Genomic DNA, 13,179 nt, shown 5'->3' on the forward strand with positions numbered 1-13,179 from the left:
AATGAGTCTCGAACTCGAGGCAGCTCACTTCCGAGCTTTATCGCAGATAAAATGTTTCTCTCAATAGCAGAACCGTATTCGCAATGTCGTTTGAAAGCCAATTGATTAAGCATGGAGCTTCGATCTCTGAGGGAGTTCAAACACCTACAGAGCAAGTTCACTGAATTGATTTCTTGCCTTCTATTGTCCTCTGAATGCACATTCTTTGTCAATAAAATTTTACTCTCCTCAAACACCAAAATAGATGACATTGCGCCAATGCAATACTGCAGTGAAGCTAAAAGATGGATTGAAAAAGTATCATTCTCTGGAATATTATCTAGATCAATGGTTTCGATGTTTTTAAGGGCGTACTCTATCACACGTCCCAACTTTGGTATGTGATCCTTGCAATACGGCTTTCCTTGCCCATCCAAAGATACATTCCACACTAGCAGGCACGCATTTGCTGTCAGCGAAATTGGATACATTTCAAACATATCTAGCAAGGTATTCAAGGAATTTACAATATTTAAGCTTGCTGCTAGATCTCTTGCTGTTGAATTTAACTCACACATACTTGAGACGGTCTTGACACAATACTCAATTAGAAGTTCGCTTGTTGAATTGTTCATGGTATAAATTAGAACATCTAAAATTTTGTTGTCGTCTTTCCGCTCCATGTCATAGGAGAGAAGAACTTTACATCCTATGTGACAAAGGCTGAATTGGTGAAGAGCTTGAGCTGCAGCAACCTTGTCTCTATAGTGTGTGGTGTGTTTGAGTTTTGTGCTTGAGCCTTTCATGATATCCCCAGTGATCACAGTGAGCAAGGGAAAAATCAGTGGTTTTAGGGCCTCTTTAAATGTTGAAATGCTTGCTAAGGAATAAACAATCTTGCTTGCCCATTCATTGAGCAAAATTCTGTGCGATATCGTTGCGACAGAGTTCTGAAAATCGGAGCTGAAAAGATATTGTAAGGAATCGACAATCTTAAATTGAGTAATGGCTCTTGCTTTCATATCGGGATTAATACACGAGTTGAATATAAGTTTCAAGGATTTAATTCGTTCCTCATTTGAAAATTTGGTGTCCTTGATCATGTCAATATTTCTTTGTAATCCCATATAACCGAATGAATCATAGACAACATTTTGCATTCGTTCATTGAATGGTATTTCTTTGTAAGGGTATCTTTGAGATAAATTCTGTTCGATCTGAAAGACCGAACCGTGTGAGCCAATTTGTTGTTGCGTTGATTGTTTGAGCATTTGAAAAGAATGGCTATTTTTTTGTCGTTTTCTTGTTTGGCGCCAACTTTCAATTTATTACGATGAATCCCAATTTGGGTTTAGTCACTCTACTTTTAAAAGCAAGACGAAATTAGTTACATCGAGAGAAATCAAGATTGTTTTGGAAAACTCTCTAAAGAATTTGGTAATGACGTTGTTTATTCGGGTCGGTTTCCTTCCTCAAAATCATCTAATGTAATTGTTGAAATTATTGTTGGAAATGTCTTTCAAAGGACTCTTCGAGCTCTTTTTTAAATGATGGGGAGGATGATGTTTAGTGGCGACTACTGTTGCTGCGTGATCTCTATGATTTGTTCGTGATGAGACTTCCTTATTGGTAGCTAGCTTTGGTAAAAACTTGGCTCCATTGTTTGTAATGACAGCAATATTTGTGAAAATGGGTTCTTGTTTGTTTGAATAATTTTCCTTATGATCATTCCGTGTTGGTGTTGTTGGAGTAGCATATACAGAACTAATAGTACTATCTGTAGTGGAATCAGAATTGGATGAAGGACATGCTTCTTCTGAGCTTGGACTGTGATTACCAAATAATGGTGATGAATTAGTGGCAGCAGCTGCTGCTCTATGCAAGGGAGAGGGTGACATGTAGCCTCCATGGTATGGTTGTGGTGTCATGAAGGGAACAGGTTTAAGGGAAGGCATCTTTTTCATTGAGATGGTTGGACCATTCGATGGTAGCGGCTCATCTGTATTATTGTTCATATCATTGGGTAGTATTTCAAAGTCATCTTCTTTGTGAAACTCACAACTTTCGGGTGGAATGGTTCCCATTTCTTGAATACCTTGTGTGGATGGAGTGTTATTGGCTGCAGGTGTCACCAACTCTTGGTCAACCAGGAGTTGTGGATTGTTGGCTTGAATGTCATCTTTTGATTCAATATTCAACATTGGTATATCAAGGATTTCCTTATTGTTAGGTGGTAATTTACGATGCTTCTTACTTGGATCAAATGCAAGGATAGGAGATGGCAAGACGAAGCTATTGCGTTTTGAAAAGCTCAAATCATCATTTGATACATCGGTCACCTTTTTAGGAGCTGGTTTTGAAGATTTTTGTGTTTCTTCCATCACTGGCACATCTTCGTTATGTTCGTCACCATCGTCATCCATAATACTTCTTCCTGATGAGGTCAACATGTTACCATCCGTTGGAGTGAATGCTACTTGAGAGTGTAATCTCAAATGTTCGTCATCAAATGGAATTGCATTCAAATCAATTAACTTGTTCAATTCTCTCACGTCAAGATCTCTGGTGATCATGGAACCTTGTTTTTTGATTGGAGTTCTTGCAACGTCAGGAGTTGGAGAACGAGGATCAAACCCAATTGGACAGACATCTTGCCATGATGAAGATGGTAACTTTTCATCCTCTTTGTGGAACATTAATTGTCTTGCCGTGTCATAATGTGGAGTTTCAGGACTTTTGATTGGAGGTTGTTGGTATTTGGCTTCCTCTAATTTCTTAATGAGAATTGCATTAATAAGAGCAGAGGAGCGTGATCTCGTAAATGGAACCTGATCATGAGCATTGACACAAGCATTCTTTTGAGGAACTTTTTGATCTCTCCCAGAGTCGTAATCGCCAAATGTTGTCATTGGATGGGCTGTCACAACGATGGTTGCATCCTTATTTATGGTCTCTGCCATCTTGAAAACTTGTTTCAACGTTTCCTTTGAATTACCTCTTAATAGATGTTTTAAATTAGCCAAAGAGGAATGACGTGATTTCTCCAATGAATGCTGATTGGAGGAAAAGCTTTTTGGTGTTTGGCTGGATGATCTTTTAAGATATTCCCCTCCATGGCTCTTCTTTCCTTGAGAATGCTTATTTCCCATTTTCAATTAATATTTGAATAATTCTGCAATATTTACAATCCAATAATTGTAATAGGTATTTGTTTGGAACAAAGAGTGTTTGCTCGGTGACTCGGCAGAAACGACAAACAAAGGTGTAATACTATGAAGATCGAACGCGAAGCAAAGAGATGCAGTTTTTTCAATATAATATTTTCAATGACCAACGGACACAACCAGAGAAAAGGCGGAAACGTTTGAGGTCTTGTGATGCCATTGTTGTTTGCATCTTGGGCGGGTGCACCCCAGAGAGAGAATTCCCATATTCAAGTCCTAATTAAACAATGAATTCATCGACTAAAATACTTGTTGTTGTGATCACAAGGATTCGTCAAATTTGAAAGCTTTTTGAAAGTGTATCCTTTCCGATCGATAATATTTTTGAAAAAGAGAGCATTTTAATTTTTTATTCAAACAAAAATGCCTGTTTCAACTCGAAGAAGCAAAGCAGCAAGGCAAGATAAAGAAGAAACAAGAAAGGAAGAGAAGGAACCATCGGATTCAGCTTCTCTTCTCACGAAAACACCGGTGAAGGAGCGACCAAAAAGAAAGAAGAAGACTGAAACTGTAGTAATTGTACAACAATCAACATCTGTGGATGAGGACTTGATGGATCAAAGTGAAAAATTTCCCATTCAAAAAACCCCTGTAAAAGCTCGGAGGAGAAGAAAAAAGAATGTTGAAAGTGATGATGAGGAATTAAAACAACCAGCACCTTCAGAAAATAATGCTATCACTAATGATAATAATATACATAATCAAGAAAATACTCATCCAGAAAACCGTGATGATGATATGTTATTTACTCCTAAAAAGTCTTCCGAGAATGGTGAGACTACAAATTCGGAGATACATAATGGAAACAATGCAATTGACGAATCATCAAGATCGCTTTTGGCATTAACAATCCAAAGCATTTATTTGAGAAAACTCTGTGAACAAGACTTCTCACGGCAATTACACCATTTAAACGTAATACAAAGCCGTTGGCGAAAAGTTTTGGCTCAAAAATCATGTTCTCAGCTAAGAGAGAGCACTAGACTGAAGAGAGAACAGATGACATCAGCTGTGTGCTTGTATCAAGCTAGGTATAGAGGTTTTCAAGTGAGAAATACATACGAAAATCTTTTAAAGTCAGCGATTACTATTCAATCTTTATGCTCTAGATATTGCGTTAGAAATGAGTTGATAAGGAAGCGAAAAGAAAGATTAGAAGAGTTGGAGAAAAAGAAATTACAAGAGGAAGAATTTCGAAAGAATGAAATCTCAACAATGATTTCTGCTCTTTTCAGAAGTCTCATTAATAGACAATACATAGGTAGGATAAATCAAAGTGCTCGATTAATACAATCTGCTGTCGTGGCAACACAACAGAGACGCAATCTGTCTCAGGTTATCTGTGGAGCTGCAATGATGCAAGCAGCATTCCGAGCAAAATTAGTACGGAGCAAAATGCAAAAATTAACATCAGCCATTAGTGTCATGCAGTCATTATGTGTGGTTGCTTTGGACAGGAGACGTATATTAGAGCAAGAAAAGCAAATAAGAGAACAGATCATCATAATTGAATCTGCTATCAGAGGAAAAGAGATCAGAAATCTTGTAAAACGACAATATTGCAATATTACAGAACTACAGGCTTTCGTTCGCTCATTTATTTGCGCTAGGTCTTATAAGAATGAAATGCAAAAAGAGAAAATGTCAAGCAACATTATAGAAAATTTAGAGAACTCTCAAGACATTTATTTGGACGCAAGCCTCGTTATCCAAGCTCTTGTTAAATCCAAATTAACTAGATCGGAGCACACCCATACATTGCAAACACTGCAAATCATCCAAGCCTGTATTTTGGGCTATATTACAAGAAAAGAATATTCCACACCAATAGGTACAAAAAAACTAGATGTTGTTCAAAGCAAGGACCTTGAAAACCAACTCACGATTAAGAAACGATCTATAGCTGAATTTTCAAAAAAAGTTGATGACGTTTTGGCTACATTCTTAGAAAGTGTTACCAAGCATCCGAATATTGAACAAAATGATCATGAGGCTATTTCTGATAAAAAGCGAAAAAGAAACTCGATGGAAGAAGAAGAAAACAGAAACAATAATGAATCATTGTTGGATGACGAGACGTGTCAAGTATTGGACTATGAAATCAAGAAACAAAAGAAACAAACAGAGGAGCTTTTGCGCATTATTGATGAAAAGGTTATTTCTAAAAAGTCTCAGAAAGAACAGGTTGAGGACTTGTTGGATCAATTGGATCAAGAAACAGAGGTAATAGAAGCACTCCAAAAAGAACATGACGTAAAGCTTAGGAAATTAGAAGAGGAGTTAGAACAAAATAATGTCTCTGCAGAAAATTCACACATAGAAAATGATAAGGACAATCAGGAGCAGATCATTATGGAAAAAGATCGAACTCATTCCTTACCTGAGAGCACAGAAGAACATATGGATAAGAGTTTACCAACAACTGATCCGTTGGATATTTCCAACATTAGCCTAATAGGAACACCAAAACAGACATTGCGATTGAGTAGACCATTAACAAGAGCAACCAATCTCCCAACAACGACCAGCAACATGGACCAGCGTCATCCTTTATCAACTACCATCACTCCAAAACCAACCAAATTCTTTTCCGTGTTTTCACCTTCTCCTATTTCCCACAAATCACACCCAAATAGGGCAATTCAAAATCAAAGTGACAACAAACAACCCCTATCCCAATCATCCATACTCTCTCCTACCGTCCAAAAGCTGGTCTCCCACAATAATAGACAACGATCAGATACAAGCAGAGAACCGCAACAACAAATCCTTCTTTCTCCCAAATCCAAAATTTTGAACAGACAGCAAACTCCAGTCAAACAGTCAACCTCACGATTACTCAACAGCAGCTTTATTTCACCTTCTCCTTTCCTGAATTCCTCCATGATGACCTCCTCCTTAAACAGCACCCCAAATGCTTCATCATTGAGTGACAACTCTGAGTCTGAATTATTCATGTCACCCAACACCTTTAACAACACTCAACTAAATAGAAAACGAAAATTAGACGAGTTTTCGAACACAGAATTAATTTTTCCAGGTCAAGTTGGGTCTATCCCCACAAATAACAAACTTAAATTGCTCAAAAGAGATGAGAAAAATGTAAAATGGGCTGGTGGTTCAAATACCAAGTTGCCCAATCCAACGCAAATCCTTGTGGCTGACGATTTTAATCCAAAATATTCACCAAACAAGGTATCTTCATCCACCAGCAAATCCATTATGTCACACTCATCTCGAGGTGAAGTAGGTCAAGCACAAAAGCCTCCAAAACCACCTCACCCATAAATGACTTCAATATTTATTGAATCAAAATTCGCAAACACAATTTTTTTAAAAAATGCAAAGTCATTCAGTATCTTTGCTTATCGACATCAATAATGATGAAAGTCCTTCAGAAAGATCTCAATCCATTGAAGAATTATTTTTAAAACCTCATGATCAAGCGAGTATGATGATTCCGATCGAGTACCAAATTTCAAGTTTTGCAAAAGTTCGAGGATTAGGCTTGTACGGCATCCCTTGGCATCCGACTGGAAACGCAAGCGCTGTGTTTATTAGTGCACCTCAAAAGACAAGGAAAACTAGTCCCTTGCAGTTCGCCAATGTACGATATGAAGTTGAAGAAGATGTTGATCGATTTTATTTATTTAATGGATTTGAACGATGGTATGAACATGCTATGGAAGATGTTGATTTTGTAGAATTTGTGAGATTGCACTCACCTCGCGCAATTCTGGATCACCCTTCAACGATAGAGTCACCGAAATTACCCAGATCTGAGGATGATGAAGAACCTTTTTTTCCTGCTATCGACATGGATACTGTGGTTTTAGACGATTTGAACTTGACAACAGTCATGAAACAAGCTCGAGAAAAATATCAACTGCAAGCTACTCAACCAAATGCCAGTGTTTTTAAGCCAAGAGATTTTCGTTCGACGACCATTTCAAAAGATCGTCCCAGTTGTCGCATATATCATTCAACGGCATTTGATTCACAAAACAATTGTGTTTATATTTATGGTGGATTCATACGTGGGCGTATCATGTCTAATGATGTTCTGAAAATGACATTTAAGAATGGATCTGCAGATCAAAACAATAGTGGTGGTAGCATTAATGATGAATGTGTCTCAGAAATATTGACAAGCAAATTTAAATTAATTGGTAAAACGGAAGCCAATGATGCTCCTGGTGAAGTACCCTTCAGGGAAGGTCATACAGCCATTATACGACGAGGAAAGATGTATGTGTTAGGAGGCAATGCAGGTCGAAGTGGGACCTTTGAAAGAGAAATGTTGGTTTTTGATTTTAAGACATTCACAATAGAGCCAGTGACTGTTAAGGGTGAATCGTTTTCTCATCGTGCATATCATTCTGCGACATATTTAGAAAAGTATGACATTATGATGGTATGTGGTGGAAAATTGAGACCAGGTCAAGGTAAGTCAACTCTTGAACTGCAACCGTATTTAACCTTTCATGTCTTGCTGTGAATCAAATAACCGGTTTTGAACTTTTTTCAACCTTTTCATTTACTTGATTCATGACAACTTTAGGAGCTCCTCTTTCTTCTCAATGCTTTATCTTCCATTTTGCCACAAACACCTGGGAACTGCTGGACCCAACCATATTCAGAATGCCAACACTCTCAGGACATCAACTCTTGACAATATCGAATAGTGTCATTGCTGTAGTTGGTGGCTCACAAATAGCGTATGGAAATGGCTCAGATATGTCTAAGTTTATATACCTGTATGATGCTGAGAGTAGAGAGTTTTGCAGCTTTGATTTATCATATTATGGCTTCAAGGGAAGATATTCCATGCCTGCTGCGTACAGTGAGAAATGTAAATTAATAGCTATTGGAGGAGGTTATACGAACGACTGTGATGAAAGTTTATCAATTATTTATTTGGAAACGACTCGATCTGCTTCCAAGCATTTCCACCATCGACTTTTGAGACCCAAATATTATGACATTTCTATTGTTACATGTGAAGGAGCTTCTAATTAGAAATAACCTTTTAACATCAAGGATAAGGCTGAATTTGATTTTGAACTACAGTTTAGAATTTGACCACTGGTGAGACTTTCCTTCAAGTGAAGAGTTTTTTCCCTCTTTGTCGAATTCCTTCTTCGTTTCGGGTCGGTTGTATCAACAACAACAGACAATGATTCAGTTTGATTGGTTCGACTAGTTCATTGTAAGCTTGTGCCCAACTTCACTCGAAGTTCTACGGTTACCACCAAAAGTTTCCCAACAAAAAAATGAGCGCCTGTAGATTTTGGAGTGTTGCTGTTGCTTTGCTAGCCTTATTGGCAGTGTGTGAGGCTCTGACCTTACCAATCACGACCAAGGCATATTTTGGTAAGTGATTGCAAATGTTTCATCACGATGATGATGATGAATTTTTAATATTTTAACTATTCCTATCCCTACAACAACAATCAGGTGGTTCCTTCAGTACCATCCAAGGAAAAACAGTCAATAACATTGGTTATTATGACTTAAAGACCAAGTTATTTGATTCCTTGGAAGGTGGTGCCAATGGAAGAGTCGATTGTATTCACGTCGATATTTTTGGTTTTGTTTACATTGGAGGAGCTTTTTCATCGGTTGGAGGCGGAAACTCATCCATTTCCCTTACTGCCCCAATTGCATTCCACGGTTTGAACTTTTCTGCAACAAGCGTCAAAAATGTTGAGACTGATTCCAAATGGCAAAGTGTTGTTAATAACGGAGCGTACATGAACAACGGGGCAAATGTGGTTACTATTGCTACCGACTATAAAGTCGCCTCCATTAACAGCATGCTTGGTTCTAATCTAAGAGATGTTTATGTGGGTGGTAGTTTCACTCTCTACCAAAACGGAGAAAACAGCATTAGCAACCTTGCAAGATGGTCCTACACCCAGAAGAAGTGGGTTCCATTGGGTACTGAGTCTGTTACCCAAGTGACAAAGATTGTTAAAAGCGATTATGCACTTTTCGACAGTAACAAAGTCTACGTAGCTGCACATTTCTCTTCTGGTGCATACTTTGGAGTGTATGACGTCTCTACCAATACTTGGACCTTCCCTACCAACGGACCAACTTCTACAGTGTACGATATCTATTACAATGTGAATGCCTTGTCAACGGATGATGTTTTTGTCGTTGCTAGTACTTTTGGAACCTCTGGTTGTGTGGGTATTTGCAACTACAATCACAAGACAGGTGCTTGGTCTGCTGTTGCCTCCCTTCCAGATCGTGTTGGTACTCGCTATTTCTACTCGGTTGCGTACGTTAAAGGATTCAGTACAACCATGGGAACCATTGTCTTGGGAGGATCAAACCTTGATGACAAGGTCAATGTTTACAAATCAAGTGGCAAAGGTGCTTTTGCTGCTCTCGGTGCTAACTCTTGGCCAGTGACCAACTCGGAAGTTAAGGCTGTGGGCACTTGTGGAATTGAAAACACTTTTGCTGCCATTACAAAGTGTACAGCTGGATCTGTGTTTGCAGCAACTGGAAACAATTTGGTCTTTTATGACGCCTCTACAAACCAATGGTCACTTGTTTTCAACACCTCAAACTCCCTTGATACGATCAATGCCGTTAAAGTGTATTTGGATGCATCAGCCTCCACTGCATTCACTTCCATTACTCTTGTATTGATTTTGGTGATCGTGGCTTTATTGCTCTAATGACTTCACAGTAAAGTAGTGTGTAATATCCGTCTCTGCTAATTCTGAGCCTGTTGAACGGGCAATAAAATCTTGTAAAGGTGACAACAATGAAGTGTTTTTCAAGTCTGTACAAATTTCTTGGATGGTTGAATCCCGAATGGTGGCTAATGCATAACGGTGACTGTGATTTTTCATAAATTCCTTGACAACGTTTGGCCGAAAAAAGAATCTACATTGAGAGATGAGATCGTCTTTTGCAATTTTCCTTTCACTCATCAGTTTGACTATTTCTTCGTTTTTTAAAATATCACGTTCGAATTCGTCAATCTTTGAAAGAATCTCAATCAAATTGTCCTGGCTATAACTGTAGTGATCATTGGTTCCGCTTGTATTAAATACATTGTTGCTAACCATTCCTACAAGATCAATCCTAACAATCCTTTTTTGTTTTTCATTGAGCAATGGTTCAACTTCAAATTCTATTTGAAATCCATTTTGCTGAAAGATAGATTGGTATTCCTTCTTAACACATAAACGTCGATATGCCTTGGATGTTTTTGCATCTTTGCTTAGTATGGTTAATAAATTAAGAGGTGACTGTAGAGGAATTATAGAAGTACTCAAGTCGTACGTCTGCAGAAGATTGTGGTAAAGACAGTCTTCTTTCATTTGCAATAGATTCGCAAACAAAAGGTTCTTGTGTTCACAATGATATAAAACTCCAAGCTTGTGTTGAATACTTCCAAGAATTTGCACTTTCGATGGATCTGATAACTCACTTTTTAACACACGACAATCTGTGTTATTATTGACATAGGCACTGCTTTCAGACGTCATGCATTCTATAAACTTTTTCCTCTTTTTAGTGAGATATTCAACGTTCAATTCTACAGAATCTTGAATCGTAATTTCATAATTAGAACTTTCTTGTTGTTGTGTTGCATTCGGTACGAGGTTGATACTCGTTTGCAATGTTTTCCTCTTTTTTGAATTTGTACATTTCAGGTTGTTAATGTCAGAGATGCAAGAGGGCGGTGCTGACACAGATGTTGAAGAAGAAGAAGGCGAGGAATAATGTCGAGAATCAGCAGCATGTACACGCTTACTCGTCAGAGAAGTGGTGGTTGTTCGATGGTCATTGTTGAGCAACAAGTGGTCATCCTCGTCATCTTCCATAGCATTGGGATTTCGTTGAAATGATCGATGTGATTCACTCCTTGTTGTCTTGTTTGGTTCTCTCTGATTTGATCCATCACCACCACTACCACTCTTGTTTGGCACTCCTTCTCCTCCAACAACAATGGGAGAACCAAAGATTTCATCCAAAGATTGAACACTATCCAGTAATGAATCATCGAGAGGAATGTCTCTCTGAGGTGGTCTTGTACTAGGTGTCGAGTTGTTTTGTTTTGAAAAACTTGAAATTAAGGTTAATTGTCGAGAGCCATCTCGAGTGGTGGTAGTGGTGGTGGTGGTCCTAGTGTTGCTTTGATGGAATGAGTTTTTACCACCACCACCACCACCAACACTACTACCATCACTTGAAACAGCACTACAACCACTGGAAATGCTGCTTTTAGCAGGAGGTGGTGATGATGAATCGTCTGATCTTCTACTACTCTGTGGTGTAGTATCATTCAGGAATGATGGTTGTGGTTGTGGTGGTGATGAAAGAGACAATGTTGTGGAATTCGGTGAGCTATTTAAGGAAGATGGTGGTTGATTCTTATTCTTGGAGGGTGATGAAGCCAATATTCTTGAAACATTGAGCACAGCATTGGAATTATCAATAATATTTGGATCATCCTGACTCAACAGCTTGATTGAATTATTCTCTTTGAATTTTCTCACTTCCTCTGCATAGTGTTTGATGATATTTGTTTGAAGCTCTTTTTTAATGGCTTCATCTAAGGAGCTGATCATTTTAGTTTTGTTAGGATTAATGGTCACATCAAAATAGTGGGAATCTACTCGAATGATCAAAATGTAAAATAGATTGGAACTAACACCCTTCTGATTTCTGAAGAAATTTGAAACGATGTCTTTCATGGCTTGCTGGATTTCTTTGTATTCCAGAATGACTCTATTGTTGGCATAAATGTGAGGTTTTGTTGTTGAGACAAATTTTGTAATGTCTTTTAGAGGGGTTAATTCTTCAGGACTTAGTGTGGTATCATTCGATTTTGCAATTGTTTCATAAAGTGGTACATAGCATTGAATCGAGTAAGGAGGCAGTGCATTTTCAGAAGAAGAGTTGATATTGGTGTGAACAACACTGTTATCACTACTACTACTACTTGTTAATGTTGCTCCATTTGTGCTTGGTGTATCGTGCGTGGCTGAAATCGTTGCTGTTGCTGTATTTGTATTCAATGCTCCATCATAAAAGTATAAATGTTCAAAAATATTTCCAGCTCCAAATACCGCTTGAAGTGATGCTTTCATCGTTTGAATGTTTGCTAGTTTGAGGAATAGAGTCTTGTCACCATCTTTCAATAAAAATCGAATATTGAAATGAATGAGAGCAATTCGCTTCAAGATTGTAATAGTGTGCTCCAATTGCTTTTTCAAATCATTTTGAAAACATTTTCTTCGTACAGGTATTGCAGAAAATAATTCGTTCACAACGATTGTTGTTCCTTTCGAGTGCCGAATAGAATTCACAGATAGATTTTCTCCTCTCTTATCATAAATAATATGAGATCCCAACTCGGAATCATTATCTCCATACTTTGTTTTTACATGTATATCTTTGCTGATATTACAAATACTGTTGAGAGCCTCTCCTTTATATCCCAAATAATCACATTGTTGTCCATCTCTGTGACTTTCCGAATATTTGTGTGTGTAATATCTTTTACATAATGTATCGAAATTTTCTTGAGGAATTCCATCTCCATTGTCCTTGACACAGATGGAAGTAAATCCCGATTGTGTTAATAAAATTTCAATATTCGTTGCATGAGCATCGATTGCATTTTCCACCAATTCTTTAATGCAATCCGAAAGACATCCAATATTGGTTCCCGATTTGAGAAATTGTTGCACATCATCAGGCAGTTTTTTAATAATCGGAGGAGAAGAAACAATCTGTAAAGATTTTGGTTTCTTGGTATTTTTGATTGGGCCACTATTATGATTGTTATTGCTATTGGATGAATTTATTGTCGTCGTTGATGTCGTGGGTGTTGATGATGAGCCACCAACAGTTGGTGCTGATCCGATCGTAGGAGCACCACCAGTACTCTGAAACGTTGAAGGGCTGCTCATTTTTTTTTATTTCCAAACTTCCAGTGGTTTGA

General features: G+C 38.0%; 6 protein-coding genes across 6 annotated transcripts; 3 read left to right on the top strand and 3 right to left on the bottom strand.

The window, feature by feature from the left end:
• Positions 1-24: 24 nt before the first annotated feature.
• Positions 25-1,250, bottom strand: FDP41_007741 (uncharacterized protein; the record flags this gene model as incomplete). The annotated part of the gene is made up of 2 exons (XM_044711519.1): positions 25-35; positions 149-1,250. 2 exons carry the CDS (start codon positions 1,248-1,250, stop codon positions 25-27), a joined length of 1,113 nt encoding a protein of 370 aa, XP_044568539.1.
• A 207-nt stretch (positions 1,251-1,457) lies between these two features.
• Positions 1,458-3,128, bottom strand: FDP41_007742 (uncharacterized protein; the record flags this gene model as incomplete). Its single annotated transcript, XM_044711520.1, has 1 exon — positions 1,458-3,128. The coding sequence occupies one exon, from the start codon at positions 3,126-3,128 to the stop codon at positions 1,458-1,460; it is 1,671 nt and encodes a 556-aa protein (XP_044568540.1).
• Positions 3,129-3,566: 438 nt separating this feature from the next.
• On the top strand, positions 3,567-6,491 carry FDP41_007743 (uncharacterized protein; the record flags this gene model as incomplete). The annotated part of the gene is made up of 1 exon (XM_044711521.1): positions 3,567-6,491. One exon carries the CDS (start codon positions 3,567-3,569, stop codon positions 6,489-6,491), a length of 2,925 nt encoding a protein of 974 aa, XP_044568541.1.
• A 52-nt stretch (positions 6,492-6,543) lies between these two features.
• On the top strand, positions 6,544-8,222 carry FDP41_007744 (uncharacterized protein; the record flags this gene model as incomplete). Its single annotated transcript, XM_044711522.1, has 2 exons — positions 6,544-7,648; positions 7,765-8,222. The coding sequence occupies 2 exons, from the start codon at positions 6,544-6,546 to the stop codon at positions 8,220-8,222; spliced, it is 1,563 nt and encodes a 520-aa protein (XP_044568542.1).
• A 254-nt stretch (positions 8,223-8,476) lies between these two features.
• FDP41_007745 (uncharacterized protein) lies at positions 8,477-9,895 on the top strand (the record flags this gene model as incomplete). Its single annotated transcript, XM_044711523.1, has 2 exons — positions 8,477-8,576; positions 8,661-9,895. The coding sequence occupies 2 exons, from the start codon at positions 8,477-8,479 to the stop codon at positions 9,893-9,895; spliced, it is 1,335 nt and encodes a 444-aa protein (XP_044568543.1).
• Positions 9,896-10,041: 146 nt separating this feature from the next.
• FDP41_007746 (uncharacterized protein) lies at positions 10,042-13,147 on the bottom strand (the record flags this gene model as incomplete). The annotated part of the gene is made up of 2 exons (XM_044711524.1): positions 10,042-10,058; positions 10,111-13,147. 2 exons carry the CDS (start codon positions 13,145-13,147, stop codon positions 10,042-10,044), a joined length of 3,054 nt encoding a protein of 1,017 aa, XP_044568544.1.
• Between the last annotated feature and the right edge of the window lie 32 nt (positions 13,148-13,179).

Source organism: Naegleria fowleri (assembly GCF_008403515.1).
Source record: "Naegleria fowleri strain ATCC 30894 chromosome Unknown tig4, whole genome shotgun sequence".
NCBI classification, from domain to species: Eukaryota; Heterolobosea; class Eutetramitea; order Acrasida; family Naegleriidae; genus Naegleria; species Naegleria fowleri.